The 20448-nt window shown below is 49.4% G+C and overlaps 1 protein-coding gene and 1 pseudogene across 7 annotated transcripts in view; both read left to right on the top strand.

Annotated features, from left to right (window-relative positions):
* The window catches only part of EPHX1 (epoxide hydrolase 1), a 40885-nt gene that overhangs the window by 14707 nt on the left and 5730 nt on the right, over positions 1-20448 (top strand). For 6 of the 7 annotated variants that reach the window (XM_006157259.3, XM_006157264.3, XM_006157262.3 and 3 more), the window contains 5 exons: positions 4186-4373; positions 7531-7711; positions 16253-16480; positions 17064-17193; positions 17709-17917. In XM_006157259.3, coding sequence (XP_006157321.1) covers positions 4191-4373; positions 7531-7711; positions 16253-16480; positions 17064-17193; positions 17709-17917 — 931 coding nt within the window. In that variant the 5' untranslated portion in view covers positions 4186-4190. Of the gene's footprint in view, positions 1-1393; positions 1542-4185; positions 4374-7530; positions 7712-16252; positions 16481-17063; positions 17194-17708; positions 17918-20448 lie in introns of those variants that run through there. The other variant, XM_006157258.3, reaches the window with a different exon arrangement.
* LOC102475701 (signal peptidase complex catalytic subunit SEC11A pseudogene) lies at positions 13021-14509 on the top strand (annotated as a pseudogene).

The following is a 20448-nucleotide window of genomic DNA, read 5'->3' as shown; positions in this document are numbered from 1 at the left end:
GTGCGGGTCCCAGCCATGCATCTGATAGGCCGGCAAGTACACAGGGCCAGGCACTGTTGGTGCTTGGGCTCAAAAGAGGAAAGTCGTTGCCGGGCTTGGCTGGGGATGGAACGTGCACCAACCCATCCCATGCTTTCTCTCTGTCTGGGGTGGCAGAGGCCTGGCACAGCATAGACGTTCAGCAAATGTTGAGTCAAAGAGACCTTGAGGAACTTCTGACTTTCACAGCCCGGGGAGGGAAGTGACAGAAGTTCAAGACTGGGCCCTCTGGTTTGGGTGCCCAGGAAGAAGGCTGCAGTGGGTTTAGGAAGTGCCCTGGTGACCTTGGGAGATGGGCTAGAGTAGTCCCTCTCTGGAACTCTGTCTTGGTGATCTAAATGTGGGGCGACAAGGGCTCTGGTCCAGGGAGAAGGCTGGGCATGGAGGGGGCCGAATCTGAATGGCACCAAGACCTGGTGATAGAGGAGTATGAAGGAAGAGTCCGAGGTGACTGCAGGGACTGAGCCTGGGAACCACGCAGTCACTGTGGTCGGATTTTCCAAGCTGCAGGAAGGGGCACTGCCCACACCCGGCCCGGATCTCCATGGGGAAGCTCCATTTCTGGACCACTATGCATGGGTATTTCCAGAATGACCTTCAGTTGCCTAATTCGTGGCTTAGAAGGGAAGGGCTTGATGAGAGCAGAGCTCAAGGCCTTAGAGTCCCAGACATCTAGAACCCGGTGGCTTAAACTCACGCCGGGCGCGTGTGCGTGCGTGCCCAAGATCCCAAGAGGAGAATGGAGAAGAAGGGATTGCAGTGTGGCCATCCCCCCTTGGGGGGTGATTTCTCGCTTTCTGTCTGTCTCTGTCTTTCTGGCGAGTGCACACACCCTATAGCAAAAATCTCTCCAAAAAAAGAAAATATATATACATACCTGCTATTAAATAAAGGTCTGTTACTAGGTGACAAAGCGACACTGCAGTAAAGCCTGCTTTGTAATCTGAGGTCAGTGTTCTAAGGCACCAGCCTTGAGCCAAGCACTGATATTCTTGTTACCTTAATTAGGATGCGGGAGATTGAGATTTTTAACTTCTCTTTCCTACCTTTACCTGGTCTTTACCTCCATGCTTCAAGTGGTGCTGGCGTGGGCTGTCAGAATGTCCCTTGTCCGGATTCCCTTTGTTTAGATGGGACTCTGATATTTTCTACCGGCCTCGCTGGGGTCAGTGTGGTTCAGTTTGCTGTTTGAAGTCCAAAGAAGATAACCAGGCTGCGCACACTTCAGATCTGCTGAGTCAGCAGGACTGCGCGGTTGTAAAAAGGGGCGGGAAGATGAGGCAGAGCCTGCAGCCCGCCCTAAATTTTCCACGCCCAAAGGATGGCCTGGGTGCAGACCTCCTTAACTACTTTGCAGCTTCCCAGAGGGTTGGGACACAGAGTCCCTGTGGCTAGGGGAAAGCATTGGGATCATTCTGGCCCAGAAAGGGGAAATTGGACATTTATATCCCAGAGGGAAGCGACACCATTCCCCTCGGCCTCTCTGTGCTGAAGCCAGCCAGGTAAGGACAGTTTGTCGAGTTCACTGGGGAGGCTGATCCCTCCCCCCGCCGCTGGGGCAGCTCTACTCTCTGCCTTCCACCTCCTCCCATGTGCCCCGCCGTGCCTAAGCCTAGTCCTGCCTCCAATACCACGACAGGCCAGTAGCCGACATCTCCCATTTCCAAGGGTAGGATTTGCTGGCAGCGACAGAGGGTTTCTGGAAATGGGAGAAGTCTATGCAAGTTTTCTTTTCCAAATTCCTTTAAATAAGAGAGGCTCCTCTCCAGCTCTGGCTCGCCTTGTTTTAGTTGTGGGAGTGCTGGTTCCAGCCATGCATCTGATAGGCCGGCAAGTACACAGGGCCAGGCACTGTTGGTGCTTGGGCTCAAAAGATGAAAGTCGTGGCCTGTCTTGGCTGGGGATGGAACGTGCACCAACCCATCCCATGCTTTCTCTCTGGCTGGGGTGGCAGAGGCCTGGCACAGCATAGACGTTCAGCAAATGTTGAGTCAAAGAGACCTTGAGGAACTTCTGACTTTCACAGCCCGGGGAGGGAAGTGACAGAAGTTCAAGACTGGGCCCTCTGGTTTGGGTGCCCAGGAAGAAGGCTGCAGTGGGTTTAGGAAGTGCCCTGGTGACCTTGGGAGATGGGCTAGAGTAGTCCCTCTCTGGAACTCTGTCTTGGTGATCTAAATGTGGGGCGACAAGGGCTCTGGTCCAGGGAGAAGGCTGGGCATGGAGGGGGCCGAATCTGAATGGCACCAAGACCTGGTGATAGAGGAGTATGAAGGAAGAGTCCGAGGTGACTGCAGGGACTGAGCCTGGGAACCACGCAGTCACTGTGGTCGGATTTTCCAAGCTGCAGGAAGGGGCACTGCCCACACCCGGCCCGGATCTCCATGGGGAAGCTCCATTTCTGGACCACTATGCATGGGTATTTCCAGAATGACCTTCAGTTGCCTAATTCGTGGCTTAGAAGGGAAGGGCTTGATGAGAGCAGAGCTCAAGGCCTTAGAGTCCCAGACATCTAATGTTTAGCGAATGAAGGACACGCACGTGCTGAGTGTCCCAACAGGGATCTCCTTCGGCCTTAGGCTTCAAGGGGGAGTCAAAGGTGAACTAGGGTCTGTTCAGGCCCCACCTTAGATGCAATGCTCTCTCCTCCTGGGTCCTGGCTGCCCTGCCTGAAGCAGAACCTCTTCTGGCTCTGGCCACCGTAAGAACAGTGCTCGTATTCGTGCAGTCTTCTGACCAGGAACATTGTGTGGGTTACTTCCCTGAGAATATGGAAGAGGAGGAGCTGGATAACAAAGCTGGGCTGGTAGCTTCCTGACTTTATTTTGCCAAGACTAAGCCCCTCTTTCTTCTCCTTCTGAGAAAAGAGACACCTGAGTCAGACAAAGGGGGATTAAAATGCAGTTGAGTTTATGTGGAGTGAAATAGGCAAATCTATCAAGATGGAAAGCAGATTCGTGGTTTCTTGAGACTCAGGTGGTGGAGCAATAGAGGTCTGATAGCTAGAGGGTCTGGGGTGTCTCCGCGGTGATGAAGATGTTTTAAGATCAGTTGTGGTTATGGTCGCACACACCTGTGAATATACTGTTGTAGAGTGCAACTGAATGAATACCACCAAAGCCAGATTTAGGTTAAAGGGAGTCTTCATTAGCTGGCCAGCAACTACAGCCTGAGGCTCAGGGGCCAAGAGTCAGAACTGCAGCCCCGACCGAAGTTTGAGCAGTCTCTTTATAGGGGTCAGTTACTAGGGGTTTCCATGCAAGAAATGACAGAAGCTGAATCAAGCAGGTTAATTATTTCTAAGGGGAGTGGGGTTTCCATGCAAGCAGTTACATTGTTAAACAAAAGGGTTTGGGGCTAGTTAGCAAAGACAGTAACAGGTACAGGATGTCGCCCCGGATGTGGTTTTCTGTATGGCTAGCACAAGCTATTTTCTCATGGGAAGAGCCAGCAGGTTTACAGAAGCAGACAGCCACGTTAGGGTAAGGGAACAAAATGGATGAACAGTCGCTCATGTGCAAGGTCTAATATGCGGCCTTCCACAGTCCTGAAAACCACTGAATTGTACACTTTAGATGGGTGAATTAGATGGTGTCTGAATCATATTGCAATAAAGCTGCCAAACACCCTCTCGGCTAAGATGTTTGTGGGCCTTACTAATGCCACCCAGTCTCTCCAAATTGAACTTAATCTCACAGAACTCCAGACTTCTCTCTTACCTTGGGACAGGCCCCTCAGAGTCACAGTTCCATGTCCTGGACCCTCTACTCAGAAAAGTTGCTCTTCCTCTCTTGGGGACAGAGTCAGGAGGGTGTGGAGAGAAGCCTTCTCTATAGGGTCTAGAACAGAAGGCCCCTCAAAAACATGAGGCCTTGGACATGCGGCCTCCAGCACCTCCCACCCAGGGCTGCACAGAAACCAACCCAGGTTCCTATTTACCCAGTGTGGTTAACAATTTTCAGAATTCAGTAGGATTGTATGTGATTTTGTTTCTTTTGCTAGTGTTTCCCAGTTTTTCTATACTTTTTTTAAGGACCAATGTAATAAAATCAGGAGGTGGGTGAGAATTGGGAATTGGAGTCTCCACCTGCAGGCGTCAAGGCCCCGCTGGGAGGCTTCTATTGCTGATGCTTCTCCCTCTTCTTGCAGGAGTCATGTGGCTGGAAATTCTCCTCACCTCAGTGCTGGGCTTTGTCATCTACTGGTTCATCTCCCGGAACAAGGAGGAAACTTTGCCACTTGGAGATGGGTGGTGGGGGCCCGGGGCGAGGCCCACAGCCAAGGAGGACGAGAGCATCCGTCCTTTCAAGGTGGAAACGTCAGACGAGGAGATCAATGTAAGGCTCCCTTCCCAGGCAGGGCTGGGCAGAGGGCAGCGTGGGGAAAACCCTTCTGTGGCTTCTCTGAGACAAGCTGGGTCTTAGAGGGTATGGGGAGGAGATGGGGGTCTGGGAAGTGCCTCCCCAGAAGTAGTTTTTTTCTCTTTTCTCATGGAGTGGGTGCAGGTTGCTCCAGAGGGGTGTGCTCAGCTCTCCCTGTCCCATTCCGTCTCCTCCTTCCCCTACCTGCGGCCCAGCAGTGCCCAGGCAGGGGAGGGGCTGCCGGACTCAGTTATGTGCACCAGATCACTGAGACCCACTGTGGTCACCTCCTTTGTGCCTGGTCTGAAATCTTGGGACTGGGCTTGTGGGAGCAAGTGGGGCTCAGGAGATCCTGAGTGAGAAGACAGGAGAAGCCAACGCAGGAAGCATAGCACTGGGAAGGCTGGGCCAGTGCTGGCGGGGCACCTGCTGCTCCAGCTCACAGGCGCATTGGTCCCTGCGGTAATCCTGCAGGGGGTGGACCCTCGTTCTCATTTTACAGATGCAGAGACTGCAGCTCACGGGGGAAAGCGATTTGTCCAAGCGACTCCTCTCATTTGTTCTGTTGCTAGTAACAGAAATACCTGAAACTGGGTGATTTATAAATAGAGCTTTCTGCTCATGGTTTGGAGGTCCAAGGGCCAGAAACCCTCACAAGTATTGATCTTCTGTTGCCATGTTGCGTCATGACAATAGATGTATCTGTGTGTCTCTCAGTACCCCTCCTTGTAAACCCACTGTGAGTCTGTCGAGAGGACCCTGATGACCTTAATCCTAATTCATTCTCCAAAGTCCCCTCCCTTTTTTTTTTTCTATAGGGCGTATGCATTTGCTAGAGAGAGACAGAGAGGGAAAGTGAGAAATTGTCCCTGCAGTCCCTTCTCCATTCTCCTCTTGGGATTTGGTTTCTTTTTCTTTTCTTTTCTTTTCTTTTTTATTTATTACCAGAGAGACAGAAAGTGGGAAATCACCCCCCGGGGGGATGGCTATGCTGCAATTCCTTCTGCAATCTCCTCTTGTGATCTTGGGCACGCATGCACACATGCCCAACGTGAGTTTAAGCCACTGGGTCTGGGACTCGAACTGCGGTCGACTACATGGGAGTCCAGCAACATAGCCATTATGCTAACTGCTGGTCCCATGGATTTGGTTTATTTTTCAAGTTGCTGGTCCAGGACTTGAACCACGCAGTCAGCCATGTGGGGTCAGCAGCCTTAACCTCTCCTGCTGGCCCAAAGTCTCCTCCTTTTGACATCTGACCATTACTTCCTTCATTCTGTGGATGGTTAAGCCCTTACTTGATGCAGGCACTCTGCTGAATGCTTGGAAAAAGAGAGTTCATTCCTTCCCTAACTCCATCTATGAGGTGAGAAAAGTCGATTGAAATATTGGAGCCAGCAGATGGCGTAGTGCTTACTTCGCTGAACCCCCTCGTGGTTGATCATATTTGAGTCCTGGTGGCTTAAAAACTCACACTGGCTCATGTGCGTGTGTGCCCAAGATCCTGGGAGGAGAATAGAGGAGAAGGGATTATGGCATGGTCATTTCCCCTGGGGGGTGATTTCTCACTTTCCCACTCGCTGTCTCTGTCTCTCTCTCCTCGGCAAGCACAAGTGCTCTAAGACAAAAAAGCTCTACCAAAGATTAATAGGAATAAATACCATAGGAAGCACCCACAAAAAGTCATGAGAGTTCTGATTTAAAAGTAGAGACTGGGCTGCTGCCAGCAGGTGGTGTGGTGGTTCAGGTGCTGAACTCCCACATGGCCAACTACAGTTCAAGTCCTGGACCTGATGGATTGTTTTCTCACCCCCCTCCCACTTCTTTCTCTCTCTCTGGTGAGCACACATGCCCTGTAACAAATTAACAAATGATAATAATAATAAATAAAATAAAATGGATCATTCTTTAAAAATATTAAAAAGTGGAGGCTGGGCTATGCCAAGAGAAACCAGACTGAGGTCCCCTTGGTAGAACTTGCTATGGCCTCGCTATTTAGGACAAAGGCTGAGCCCTGAGGAGAACTCCCTCAGTGGATTCTCAGGTACCTAAAGGACCCTAAGGTTTCCAGATTTGTTAGAGGGTGGCTGAAGCATGTATGAGGAAGCCCTGGGAATTGTGACAGCTAAGAGCTCTATGAGCCAACTCACAGTTGCCCACATAGGTCTGGCCTCTCCGCCTGATGCACACCCTCTCCCCTGGTCTGCAACTCTTATTCCAGCTGAGTTATAATGTGTCATTCCATGCTGTCTATTAGAGGTCGGCAAGTCACAACTTGAGGGCCAAGTGCAGCCTGCCACCTGTTTTTGCACATTCCTCCTGCTAAGAGTAGTCTTTATATCTTCGAATGGTTGGGGGGAAAATGAGAAGAAAAAATATTTCATGGCATATGAGAATTATAAGGCATTCAAATTTCAGTGACCATAAGTAAGGTTTTACTGGAACATGGACCTGCCCGTTCATCTTGTGTTGTCTGTGGCTGCTTTCTCCGTAAGAGGGCAGAGTGGAATAGCTGCAGCTCTCAAAGCCTAAAATATTTACTATCAGGACCTTTACAGCGAAAGTTTGCTGACCCCCCCGCTATAGAAAAACCTAGGTGAGGAACCAGTAGATGGCGTAATGGTTACATCTCAGGACTCCCACGTAGTAGACCACAGTTTGAATCCCGGACTTGATGGCTTAAAAAAACTCATGCCAGGAGTGTGTGTGTGCATGCCCAAAATTCCTAGAGGAGAATGGAGGAGAAGGGATCGTGATGTGGCCCTCTCCCTGCAGGGAGGTTTCTCACTTTCTGTCTATCTCTCTATTTCTCCACATATCCTATAGCAAAAATCTAATAAAATAAAATAAAATAAAAATAAAAATAAATGAAGAAGAAGAAGAAAAGCAAAGCCTAGGTGAATTGAAGATGAGTACAAATCATACATTTAACAAATGAAAGATGGGAAGTAATCTCATTCTACAGTGAGGACCCCCTAAGCTTTGGGAGTAGCGAGTGTGTGGGAAGCTGCTTTGTCACCATTACAGTGTGGTGTCATGGCTGCAGGGTTCGCTCTGTCTTCTGAAATCAAACTGTCTCTTGTGCTCTGCCCCACCCATCCTTCCCTCCTTGGCATTCTGCACATCACCCTAGGACTTACACCAGAGAATCGATAGGTTCCGTGTAACACCACCTTTGGAGGACAGCCGCTTCCACTATGGCTTCAACTCCAACTATCTGAAGAAAGTCATCTCCTATTGGCGGAACGAATTTGACTGGAGGAAGCAGGTGGAGATTCTCAACAGATACCCTCACTTCAAGACTAAGATTGAAGGTACGTTTGGAAAACACCAGCCCAAGGGGGGTGTATGTCACAGGAATGACCTTCTTTCATGACACTGGCTTAGAGTCAGACAAAGCTAGAAAGACCCAAAATCCAGTTGTGGTTCATTGGGATGTATAAAAAATGAAGAAATGCATAATTCAGTCCAGTGATATAGCAGTCCTTGAGAGAAAGGATGGACATTCCACTTACATGAGGTACTTAGAGTGGTCAAATTCATAGAGACAGGAAGTGAAGTTTAAGAAACTCAAACCCTTGGGACCAGTAGGTGGTGTGGTGGTTAAGGCGCTAGACACTCCCATATGGTCAACCACGGTTCGAGTCCCGGACCTGGTGACTTGCTTTCTCACTTTCTTTTTCTCTCTCTCTAAATTAAAAAAAAAAAAAAAAAAAGACTTAATAATATTGCATTGTATGAATATAGCACAGTTCATCCCTTGATGAACACTGGGTTGCTTTTACCCTTGGCTATTGTGAATAATGTTACATGAACATGAGTGTACGAATAGTTTTCAAGATCTTGCTTTCAATTATTTTGGGTGTATCCCCAGAGGCAGAGTTGCTGGGTCACAGGGTAATCCTGTGTGTAACTTTTGAGGAGCCACCACACGGCTCCCTATAGCAGTTGTACTGTTTTCCTTCCCCTATGGTGCATACATGAGTCTCAGTTTCTCCACGTCCTTCCCAACATAAGTAATTTTGTTTTCAGAATAATAGCTATTCTAATCGGTAGGAAGTGGTTTTCATTGTAATTTTGATTTGTTTTTTTTTTTTTTAAGATTTTTTTTTGTCATAGGGCACATGTGCTCACCAGAGACAGAGAGACAGAGGCAGGGAGAGGGAAAGCGAGAAATCACTCCAGTGGGGATGGCTATGCCACAATCCTTTCTCATCCATTCTCCTCTCGGGATTTTTGGCAGGCATGAACACACACATGCCCCACGTGATTTTTAAGCCACCAGGTCCGGGACTCAAACCACAATTGACCATGTGGGAGTCCAGCACCTTAACCACCATACTTTCTGCTGGCCCGACTTGCATTTTCTTAATGATTAGTGACGTTGAGCATCTTTTCATGTATTTATTGGCCTTTTATATATCTTATTTGGAGAAATAGCTATTCAAGTCTTTTGTCTACTTTTGAATTAAGTTATTTGTTTCTTTGTTGGTAAGTGTTTAAAACTCTCTCCATATTGTGAATATTAATAGCCTATCAGATATGCTATTTAATTTGGTAAGCTTGGTGGGCCAGCAGATGGCGTGGAGGTTAAGGCAGCTTGATCCCCCATGGCCAGCTGCCCAGTTCCAGTCTCAGACCTGGCAGCTCGAAAAACACTCTGGAGGCCAGCAGGTGGCATAGCGGTTATGTCAGTAGACTCCCACATGGCTGACCATGGTTCGAGTCCCAGACCTGGAGGCTTAAAAATCACTCTGGGCACATGTGTGTGTGTGTGTATATCCTCCCCCCCCCCGGGGTGATTTCTCATTTTCCCCCTCATTGTCTCTGTCTCTGTCTTTGACCAGCAAGTGCATGCTCCCTAAGGCAAAAATCTCTAACAAAAAAAAAGAAAAAGAAAAAGATTCTGGGCACTAATGTATGCATGCCTAAAATCCTGAGAGGAGAACAGAGAAGGGATTACAGGTGGCCAGTTCCCCAGAGGGTGCTTTCTCACTTTCCCTCTTTCTCTATGTCTCTGTCTCTGGTGAACACACACACCCTATAGCAGAAAGTTTTTTTAAACATTGGTAAGTTGAAGAATAATATTAGCAACAAAATAGGGCCAGCCCTGTGGTGCCACAGGTAGGTGCCATGCAGAGGAAAGCCAGTTCTACAGAGCTGACTCAGATTTGAATTCTGGCCCCTCTGCATACCTGGGATCCTGATGGGATGCAGAATTGGAGGAAAAAGGACAGTGTGTGGACAGGCTGTCGAGGGAGCTTTCTCCCTTTCTCCTTTTCTTCCTCCTCCCCTCTCTCGCGCACATATCCTCTGGCATAAAAATACTCTGAATATCCTCTTTCTATCAACAGCTCTCAAGGTCACTGGAGAACTGGTGTGGACAACATAAATGGCAGGGCAAGCCCTGTGGTTGTCATGCTGCCCCGAGGTCCAGGAGACTGAGGGCGGGGCACCACACCTCTCCCCTTCAGAGGTCTTGTCCTGTGATGGGAAGTGACAGCTCCCACTTTAGGGGCTGGGTGGAAAGGACGTGAAAGGGTGGATGGAAGCTCTGACCCAGCAAAGCGAGGTTAGCGAACACCCCTGAGCTCCAGATGCGAGGAAGTGGACTCTGAGGGAGAGCGGGCGAGAGAGAGAGAGGCTCCGTCAATGCCACCCCTGTGTCCTGGAGCTCATGCCCTTCCTGGGGCCAAGCCAGGCACACACAGAACAGATCTGGAATGATTTCTTATTATTATTATTTTTTGGGGGGTGGGGAGTTAAATTTGGACTCTCTCTGAGCATTATTATGCCCTTCGAGGATTTTTATTGTCTTTTTTTCTTCTGTCAGAAAGTGTGTGCACATGTGAGACAGAGGAGAGACGCCCCCACAGTGGGGCCTGGACATGCCGCAGTCCTGGACCTCCGAAGTCCTCTGCCTCTGCTCTGACCTGTTGCCCCTGGCTGGTCACAGCCTACCTCTGGCCCCTACTAGTGTTCTGTGCTTGTCCCCACTGGCCTTACTGTCTGGCCTTCCTGTCTCACCCATTCCCAGGCTGCCTACCATAGGACGAGCCTGTTCCCAGGCAGTCTGAGAGCCTGGGCTTCAGGGACCTCTAGCTAAGTCCAGCCCATCTTGTCCAGAGTGGAGGAGGGAATTGCCTACAATCCCAGGTCTCCAGAGTCCCCACCGGTCCCCTTTTCCTTTGTCACTGGCAACTTCCAGGGACTTAGGCCCTCCCTCAGCCAGTGTGCCCTCTACCCCACAAACTCCCCTCACTATACCCCAGGCCCAGCACTGCCTTCCTGAACCCACCTCGGTTCCTGGATTCAGACCCCCTCAACCCTGTCATGGAGTGTCCTCTGGGGACCACAGACCTAGGGGAAACCCAGGGAGAGCCCATCCTTCCGCAAAAGGAAAGAGGGCCCCTGGGGCAGCAATGCCATATGGGCTTGTAAAAGTCTCTTGATTCAGGGGCCTACTCCATGGCGCAGCAGTAACACCACTCAAGAGAAGCAGGATTCTGTGATGACTTAAGTTCAAATCCTTTGCCCAGTCAGCCTGCAACATGTGGGGTACCCATGTGAGTGCCCAAGACCTGAGGGGCTAGAGGAAAGAGACTGTGGTGTGACCAGACTCTGCTGAGGGCGGTTCTCTCTCTCACTAGCTCTGTCTGTCTGTCACTCCCACGTGCCCATTGCACAAGCTCTATGATGAATAAAGGGAAAAAAATTGTCTTAATTCTTAAAAACTCAAATATTGAGAAATCAAAGAGTAAAGGAGGGAGTACAGTGAAAAGGAAGTCTCGCTCTCACCCTGCCCCCAGACCAGAGACGGCATCTGCTTTCCTGATATGCTTCCAGGGATGGCCCACGCATCCTCAAGCCTGTGTGAGTGTGTGTGTGTGTGTGTGTGTGTGTGTGTGTTTCTAATTTTAAACTCAGCTGATAATGTGGTAGAATCTGAATTAAGAATAATCTCACATCATGCAGTGTATTAAAGGAGATAGCATTACCTACTAAAATAAACTTCAGAATAGGAGTAAATTTAGCAACATAGGATACCCAGGATATATTGTTAAGTGGGAAAAAAAAAATAAGGTTCCAAAATAGAATGTACGTAGGATTCTATTTTTGTTAAAAAGTTATGTTCTCTAAGGTTTTATTGAAGTTTGAATTGTCATAGCTAACAGGACCCTAAGGAGACATGACAACTATGTGGAATGTGGTATCCAGATAGAATCCTGGAATAGAAAATGGATATTGAGGGGCCAGCAGGTGGCGTGGTGGTTAAGGAGTTGGACTCCCACATAGCCAATTGCAGTTCAAGTCCCGGACCTGGCAGCTTGCTTTCTCACTTTCCCATTCTCTCTCTGTTCCCGTCTGATTAAATTAAAAATAATATAACAAATTAAAATAATAATGGTAATAATAAATAAAATTAAATAAATCATTATTTTTTTAAAGTTATGGACTTTATAGTTAACGTATCAATATTAATGTTAATAATAGAGGAAATTTGGTATGGAGTATGGAAGCTATCTTTGTAGTTTTTTAGCAAATCTAAAATTGTTTCAAAATAAGTCTGTTAGAAAAAAAAAAAGTTTGGACTAGCTTTATAGTACAGCTCTTTAAGCACTGTGCAGAACAAGGGGGCCCCACATGCCAGCACAGCTGGAGCCCAGCTCTGGTGCTTGAAAAACACACAGCACACGTGTGCATGCATGGCCAGGGTCCTCATGGGACGGGGAAGTGTGGGAAAGGGGACTGCAATGTGCCGTGCCCCTTTGAGGGTGCTTGCTTTCCCTCTCGCACTCTCTCTCCCTCTCTCCGGAGAGTGCACGTGCCCATTGGCAATTAAAAGTAAGTCTGGCAGGACAGCAGATGGCATAATGGTTATGTTGCTGGACTCCCACGTAGTCAACTGTGGTTCAGGTCCTGGACTGGGTGGCTTAAACTCACACTGGGCATGTGTGTGTGCCTAAGATCTCGAGAGGAGAATGGAGAAGGGATTGAGGCGTGGTCTTCTCTTCCAGGGAGTGATTTCTTGTTTTCTGTCTTTTTCTGGCGAGCACACGCTCCCTAAGACCTAAAACCTCTCTTAAGGAAAAAAAGAAAGAAAAGGAAGGAAGGAAAAGTTCCGAGGACCACCCAAATAGTGGGATTTCATGAGAATTTTTCCTCCTTTGGCTTATCTGTGTTTTTCTAAGTTTCCTACAGGAAACGTGTTTTATTTGTATGATGAATTAACAGACAAGAGTACTCGTTAAATCACACTGTCAGGTCCAGCCCTCGTAGTGGGGTATCCCAGGCGTGGCAGCAGCCGACACTGCTGTGCTGTGAACCCCCAGGTGCTCTCAGGGCCCGTTGCCCGCCCAGGAAGGGGCTGCTCTACTTGGAGACACAGAGGCCCACAATCACCCTGGAGTAAACTGATCCTTTCCTGTCCTTGGCTAGTATGATACTTCAAGTTTCCAGCATTCTGCTTTAAAAATCAAATTTTCTGGGTTCACTACACTGGCCACCCTAAAAAGCTGGGGGCCACAGCCAACTATAGTGCCAGCTCCTCAGGAGGCTAAGGCAGGAAGATTGTGACACAGCAATGAGACCTGGTCTAAACACATACACCCGCGCATACGCCATGGACAAAAGTCATGTTTTGTCATTGGAAAAAGGTAATAAATGCTATGTTGATAGGTATGGGGGAAAATATGCATTTAATACACATTCATGTAGACAAATTAGAAAGTACACCTAACACAAAGAAGAAAATTAAAGTACTTGATCCTACTGCTCAGGGAGAACTACTTTTTACAGTATATAGGGGCCTGCAGGGGTGTAGTGGTTAAAGGGGCTGGACTCCCACATGGCCAGCCACGGTTTGAGTCCTGGACCTGGTGGCTTGCTTTCTCATTTTCCCTTTCTCTCTCTCTATCTCTCTCTGGTCAAATTGAAAAATAATTATGATATCAAATGGAATTAATTACATAAATATTTGAAAATAAATAAATAAATACAATATACATATTTATGACTGTTTACAAAAATTAGATCAAGCTTGGTAATTTGCTTTCACCACCTACAATGTCTATGTCAACGGAAATAACCAAGCTCTGTAGAAATAATAATTAATGTGGTTTATTCTAAGCATGAAATTGAGTAACCGAGGCCCAGAGAGAGAGACAAGTGTTTCTTGGGGTGCTCAAACACAGGGGTTCGTTTTTTCTAGTTTTGAGAGTGCGAGTTGTCAATCCGCATAAGGAGTCTGCGTTAGTCTGGCCCAAAAAGCGGGACTCCTGGAAGAAGAGGCTTGTAGGTTATAGGTGAGTTTGATATTTTTAGGTGAGTGAGTGGTTAAAGAAAAGACACTGGTCTTTCTTCCTGAAAGAAATCAGCAAAAGAGGCGCCCGCCGTTCCCCGTGGGTCACATCCTGCCCTCTCTTCTGCCAGTGTCCCGCCCGCCGACCCCGCCACGCCGTCTCTAGACTTTCTGGACGATGCGCAGGGGATGAACGAGCGGCAGCCCTGTTATCAAGTCCTGCGTCCCGAATAATTGTCTCCTCAGCACTAAGGACCTGGAAGGGGGTGGTGGTAATAACTGGAAGTGAAAGTGCAGTTGTAGTGGTGCTCGGTGGCAGCATGGAGCCTGCATGTCATAGAGGGGATCTCTTTCTAACAAATCGAGTTGAAGATCCTATACAAGTGGGAGAAATTGTTGTCTTTAGGATAGAAGGAAGAGAGATTGCTATAGTTCACCGAGTCCTGGAGATTCATGAAAAGCAAAATGGGCATATCAAGTTTCTAACCAGAGGCGACAGTAACGCAGAGGATGACCGAGGCCTGTATGAACAAGGACGACACGGGCTAGAGAAAAGGGGTCGTGGGCAGAGCCAGCGGATCCGTTCCCTATATTGGAATTGTGACATCCTCATGGATGACTCTCCTAAATTTAAGTCCACGGTACTTTTTTTGGCTGGGTTTACTTGTGCTGGCCCATGGTGAGTAAGAAGTCTGCCTTGCTCTTCCTGGGCAGATGCTGTGCTTTCTGTTACTGACTGTTTGGAGTCGATACTGGTCTGTGATTGGCGGAATGGAGAACGCGCGTGCTGGCACTTCTCGGCAGCACCGGTTTGCATTGGTTTATGTTTCCACGCCAGAGTATGTGTGGGCGGGTGCATGCGCACCATAGTGCACTCGAGGGGACTTTCGATCACAGAATTTCATATGTTGTCATTGTCACACTTTCACATTTTTTTCTTTTTTTTTTTTTTTGGAGAGGTTTTTGCTATAGGGCACATACGCTCACCAGACAGACAGAGAGACAGAGAGACAGAAAGCGAGAAATTGCCCCCCAGGGGGTTGGCCATGCCGCAGTCCCTTCTCCTCCATTCTCCTCTTGCCATGCACGCACACGCACCCAGTGTGAGTTTTAGCCACCGGGTCCAGGATGCGAACCGCGGTCGACTACATGGGATCCAAGCAACATAGCCATTATTACTAACTGCTGGTCCCACACACTTTCACATTTTTGTACATCAGTGACATTTTTATATTAAATGGTTGAGCCAAAAAAGAAAGAAAGAAAGAAAGAAAGAAAGAAAGAAAGAAAGAAAGAAAGAAAGAAAGAAAGAAAGAAGGAAATCAGCAAAAGAACATCCATACTTCATTCTAAGAGCTAAGAAGGCTGCCAGCAGGTGGTGTGGAGGTTAAGGCTGCAGTCTATGCTGTTCCAGAACCGGACCTGTGGCTTGAAAATCACACAGGGCACATGTGCATGTGTGCCCCAAATCCCAAGAGAATGGAGAAGGAATTGTGGCAGGGTCGTCTCCCCTGGGAAGTGATTTCTCACTTTCCCTCTCTCTCTCTGTGCATGTGCCCCATAACAAAAGCTTAAAAATAAATAAATAAATAATAAATAAATAAATAAATAAAAACCATGCAGGGAGGGGATGTGACATCCCACTAGCAGTGGGCCAAATCAGCCCCGTTAATCTTTGCAGGCCTCTGATAAGGTGTGACTTCCCCCAGGACCTTTGGAAAGATTTTTGAAATAGGAAAAGACAGTCAGACTTTGGTTCTCACTCTTGAACTACTGTTGGTGCTAAATAGATACACATCTGGGACCAGCAGATGGCATAATGGTTACATCGCTGGACTCCCATGTAGTTGACCATGGTTCGAATCCTGGACCCTGTGGCTTAAAACTCAATGCCAGGTGCATGTGCGTGCATACCCAAGATCCCGAGAGGAGAATGGAGGAGAAGGGATTGTGATGTGGCCATCCCCCCGGGGGGTGATTTCTTGCTTTCTGTCTCTCTGTTTCTGTCTCTCCAGTGAGTGTATGTACCCTATGGCAAAAATTTCTCTGAAAGAATTTAAAATAAATAAGTACACATCTACACCATCCTTTTAAATGGGTGTATTATATTCCAATATACTCTTTAAGTAATCTATCTGATTAAGCTTCTATTGCTGGTATATTGGGCTCCCCCAACACACCCCATTTTAAAATTATTGGCCAAATATTTACGAGCCCCTCTGTGAGCCGGAAATGGTTCTGGGCTCTGGGACCCCGCAGTGTGCACACAGCCCTAGCCCAGCCCTCACGAGAGCACATTTGGCTGTGACCGTGAGGAGGGGGTAACAGCACCTCGCTTGTGGGAGAGTGAAAGCTGAGCGAGGACAGCCATGGAGCTGGAGCAGGGGCGGCCGCTCGGCCGGGAGGCGCTGTCCACCCTGGGGCCGATACCATGGCGGGGCATGGGGGTGGCAGGTCTGACAGCAAACCGTCATGGCCGTCTCTGCACTGCAACTTCCCCAGCTGCCAGGCCCTCTCCTTCTCCCCCTAACCTGGCTGTGTTCTGTCTCCCCAGGGCTGGACATCCACTTCATCCACGTGAAGCCACCCAAGCTGCCCCCAGGCCGCACCCCTAAGCCCCTGCTGATGGTGCACGGCTGGCCCGGCTCTTTCTACGAGTTCTATAAGATCATCCCACTCCTGACCGACCCCAAGAACCACGGCCTGAGCGACGAGCACGTTTTTGAAGTCATCTGCCCTTCCATCCCTGGCTATGGCTTCTCAGAGGCATCCTCCAAGAAGGGTACGGGGTTGCCGGAGGCCACAGAACCTCCCTGTTCTGGCCTGGGCTGGGCCAGGGGTTCCCACCAGATGCTCCAGGAGGACGAGTCGGGAGTGAGGAGGCAGGGAGTCGGCCTGAGGAGGCTGGGGAAGACGAGGCTTGAGAGGCATCTTTTTAGGGTTTGAGGAGGCAGTGGGAGAGGGGCCGGGTGGTGGTCAGGGCCTGGACACTGGTGTTTTCATGAGCTCCCTGCTCAAGCGGGTCCCCATCTGGGCCCTAGACTTTTCCAGGCTAGTGAGGCTGGCTGAGTACCCATGCAGCGTGGACCTGCAGACACCCTTCTAGGGCTGGACCGAGCCCGCTGTGTGCCCTCCCTGCCAGCACAGCAGAGCTGTCCACTCACTGCCCCTTCCTCTGAGGCAGGCACCATGCACACTGCCTGCCGGCGCTGCCCACCTCCACCTTTGGGCCTTGGGATTCCTTCTCACCTCATGTGACCTTCGCTCGCCTCCACCTGTAGGAAGGGGAGTAGGGAATTTCATAGGCTCCTGGAGGACCCAAGAAGCGACCTCCCTACAACTGTTCTCTTTCTCCCTCAAACCAGGGTTCAATTCAGTGGCCACTGCCAGGATCTTTTATAAACTGATGCTGCGACTGGGCTTCCAGCAATTCTACATTCAGGGTGGGGACTGGGGCTCCCTGATCTGCACCAACATAGCCCAGCTGGTGCCCAGGTAAGCACTCTCAGCTGTGGGCGAGAGCCCCTAAGGGGTGGGCTTCTGTGGCTGGCGGGCAGCATTGCAGGGTGGCGGACAGTTGGTGCCAGGTCCTGTCTGGGCACAGTGTCTGAACCCTGGGCTCTCTCATACCACAGGCCAGCCAGGGGAGAGGAGGGAGGGTCTCCTGCCGTTCAGCCATGCCTGGGGTGCAGTGGCTCAGGTCCTCCTGTTTAGTGCAATGTAGGAATGTGGCTCTGGCCAGGTGCCCAGGCAGAGAAGGCCAGCGAGAGGGTCACGGTCAGGGCTGATAGATCGCGCTCTGTAAGAGCCTTGATTGGGGCTTTCTAGAAACTCTATCTTCCCCCTTTCCTCCCTCCTCCAACCCATGTGGCCACGCCAGAGGGACAGGTGCCAGAGGAGCTGGCGTTGTGCTTGCTGCCCAGCCCTGTGGCCCATCCCTTCTCTGTCTCTGCTCTCCCCCCTGCTTTGACACCTGCCCAGCCTCACTGGGGCCTCTTTTCTGCCCTCAGCCACGTGAAAGGCCTACACTTGAACATGGCTTTGGTTTTAAGAAATTTCTCCGTCCTGACCCTTCTCCTGGGACGGCGTTTTGCGGGGCTTTTTGGCTACACCGAGAGGGACCAGGAGCTGTTGTACCCCGTCAAGGAGAAGGTGTTCTACAGCATCATGAGGGAGAGCGGCTACATGCACATCCAGTGCACCAAGCCGGACACTGTGGGTGAGCGCCCGGGGAGGCTGCCCGTCCGCGGGGTGGGCGCCGGGAGAAGCCTCGCTGCCTCCAGGAAATCTCGCAGGGAGACCTCTTATAAGAAACCCTGAGCTCTTTTGATCTTTCCGTTGCATTTTCCCATCGCCATGGCTGCATGTCACCGAGTTCCCAGGCCAATCCAACAACGTGTTTCCATGGGTCAATATCCACAGTGGCTTTGACTCCTGATCCCCCTGCTCCTGAGCCTAAGTCTTACACTAAGAAGCAGAGTGGGGGGGGAGGGAGGGTGGGACAGGTGGAGCCTGAGGGCTTGGCAGCTCTGGGGCTGTTGAAGGAAAGGGGAAGAGTCCCCCAAGTACCAGGAGTCCCCAGAACAGTGAGGACTCAACAATCACTTCTGCCACCAGGGTCCTGTCAAAGGATCATTGGAAAAAAAAAAAAAAGAGAGAGCATCATGATTCACATACAAATATAAAATGAACACATCAAAGACTTGTATTTAACTCATAAATTCATGAAGGAACCAGTAAAATGTTAAAAGACAACAGCAGCTTAAAAACAATTAGAAACACTAAATTCCTTTGCTAATAGATGTAAAACTTGTCAGCATAACCAGTGAGGTCTCCACTGGACAAAATTCGTTTGCTTCTCTATGAGGAGGAACCGTTTGCATTATGACCAATTTTCTGTAGCGTTCGGAGCAGTAGGATAGCTCAAAGCCGAGGGAAGATGAGACCCCGATAGAGTCAGGTAACTGCACACAGGGCCGCTAGATGACGCCCCAGACTCCGTTCTCAGGACACCCGGGACTAGTTTTGGCCCTTTCAGAGCCCGTCATGGTTTTCCGGGCAATCGTCCGCTCACGCCGAGGCCGCTCACGCCTGAGTACTAGCATTCGTAAGAACTGTCTTTTCCTTTGATTGTAAAATACACGTTCACAGCTAAAAGACGGAAGAGTACAGACACAAAACAGAAGACCATCGCCCGCCACCTCTTCTCCGGCCCCTCTCCTTCAGAACAACTGACACTTGGTTGATGACTGTGCACAAATGGAACGGGCCCTATAGCCTGGCTCCATGTCCCAGACGCCCCTTCGTGCTCCCTCCAGGCTCTAGCCCCTCCAGGGCAACCACCCTCCTGACCTCTGCTTTTACCCTTTCTGAGCGGAATCACAGAGAATGTACTCTTTGAGTCTGGCTCCTCTTGTACAATATTGTGCTTGTGAGAGTCATCTGTGCTGTTTTCCCAACCTTTTTTTTTTTTTTTTTTTGAGAGGTTTTTCACTGTAGGGCGCGTGCGCTCGCCAGACAGACAGAGAGAGACACAGAGACAGAAAGCGAGAAATCACCCCCCAGAGGGGATGGCCATGCCACAATCCCTTCTCCTCCATTCTCCTCTTGGGATCTTGGGCACGCACGCACACGCGCCTGGCGTGGGTTTTAAGCCACCGGGTCCGGGACGCGAACCGTGGTCGACTACGTGGGAGTCCAGCGACATAGCCATTACGCTAACTGCTGGTTCTCCCCAACCATTTTTAATGACTGCATAGTATTTGAGCTTATGAATGTATATGTATTTCTAACTATTTGGGGCTTTCAGGTTGTTTCTCAAGTTTTATAAATCAGAGCATATCATTTTTTTTTTTTTTTTTTGGAGAGGTTCATATCATTTTTTTTTTTTTGGAAGGGTTTTTGCTACAGGGCCCGTGCACTCGCCAGAAAGACAAGAGAGAGACAGAGAGACAGAAAATGAGAAATCACCCCCCAAGGGGGATGGCCATGCCCCAATCCCTTCTCCTCCATTCTCTTCTCGAGATCTTGAACATGCACACACACACACCCGGCATGAGTTTAAGCCACCGGGTCTGGGACTCGAACTGCAGAGAGACAGCAAGAGGGAAAGTGAGAAATTACCTCGGGGGGGATGGCCACACTGTAATCCTTTCTCCTCCATTTTCCTTTTGGAAGTTTAGGCATGCATACATACATGCCTGGTGTGATTTTCAAGCCACTGGGTCCTGGGCTTGAACCGCAGTTGGCCATGTGAGAGCAGTTGGCCATGTGGGAGTCCAGTGTCTTAGCCACTGTGCCACCTGCTGGCCCCTAAACCCCACCCTTTTAAAAAAGCTGAGATTCTGGGCCAGCTCTGTAGCACAGTGGTTGGGTGCTGTGCGTAGGGAGCCAGAGCCCACATGGGCAACTGTGGTTCAAATCCTAGCCCCAGTTGCTTGAAAAAGAGGCCAGGCATGTGTGCACACATGCCCAGAATCCTGAAGAGAAGGAGGAATGGAGGACGGAAGAGTGGTTGTGACATCACCAGGCCCTCTCTGGCACACACATCCTCTGATATAAGTACATACATGTAAACATACATACACACAACATTCATATATATTTCTTGTTTGGACCTCACCAAAGCCAGAATTAGAGACCCTTCAGTTCAAAGGAAGCTGCACACACAGTGTGTGACTTCCCTAAGATAGCAAATTGGTGGCTTCTTTTTTTTTTTGGAGAGGTTTTTCGCTATAGGGTGCGTGCGCT

This window comes from Tupaia chinensis, unplaced genomic scaffold (assembly GCF_000334495.1).
Source record: "Tupaia chinensis unplaced genomic scaffold, TupChi_1.0 Scaffold000532_1, whole genome shotgun sequence".
Taxonomy (NCBI): domain Eukaryota; kingdom Metazoa; phylum Chordata; class Mammalia; order Scandentia; family Tupaiidae; genus Tupaia; species Tupaia belangeri.
This window is presented reverse-complemented; position numbering and strand designations above follow the sequence as displayed.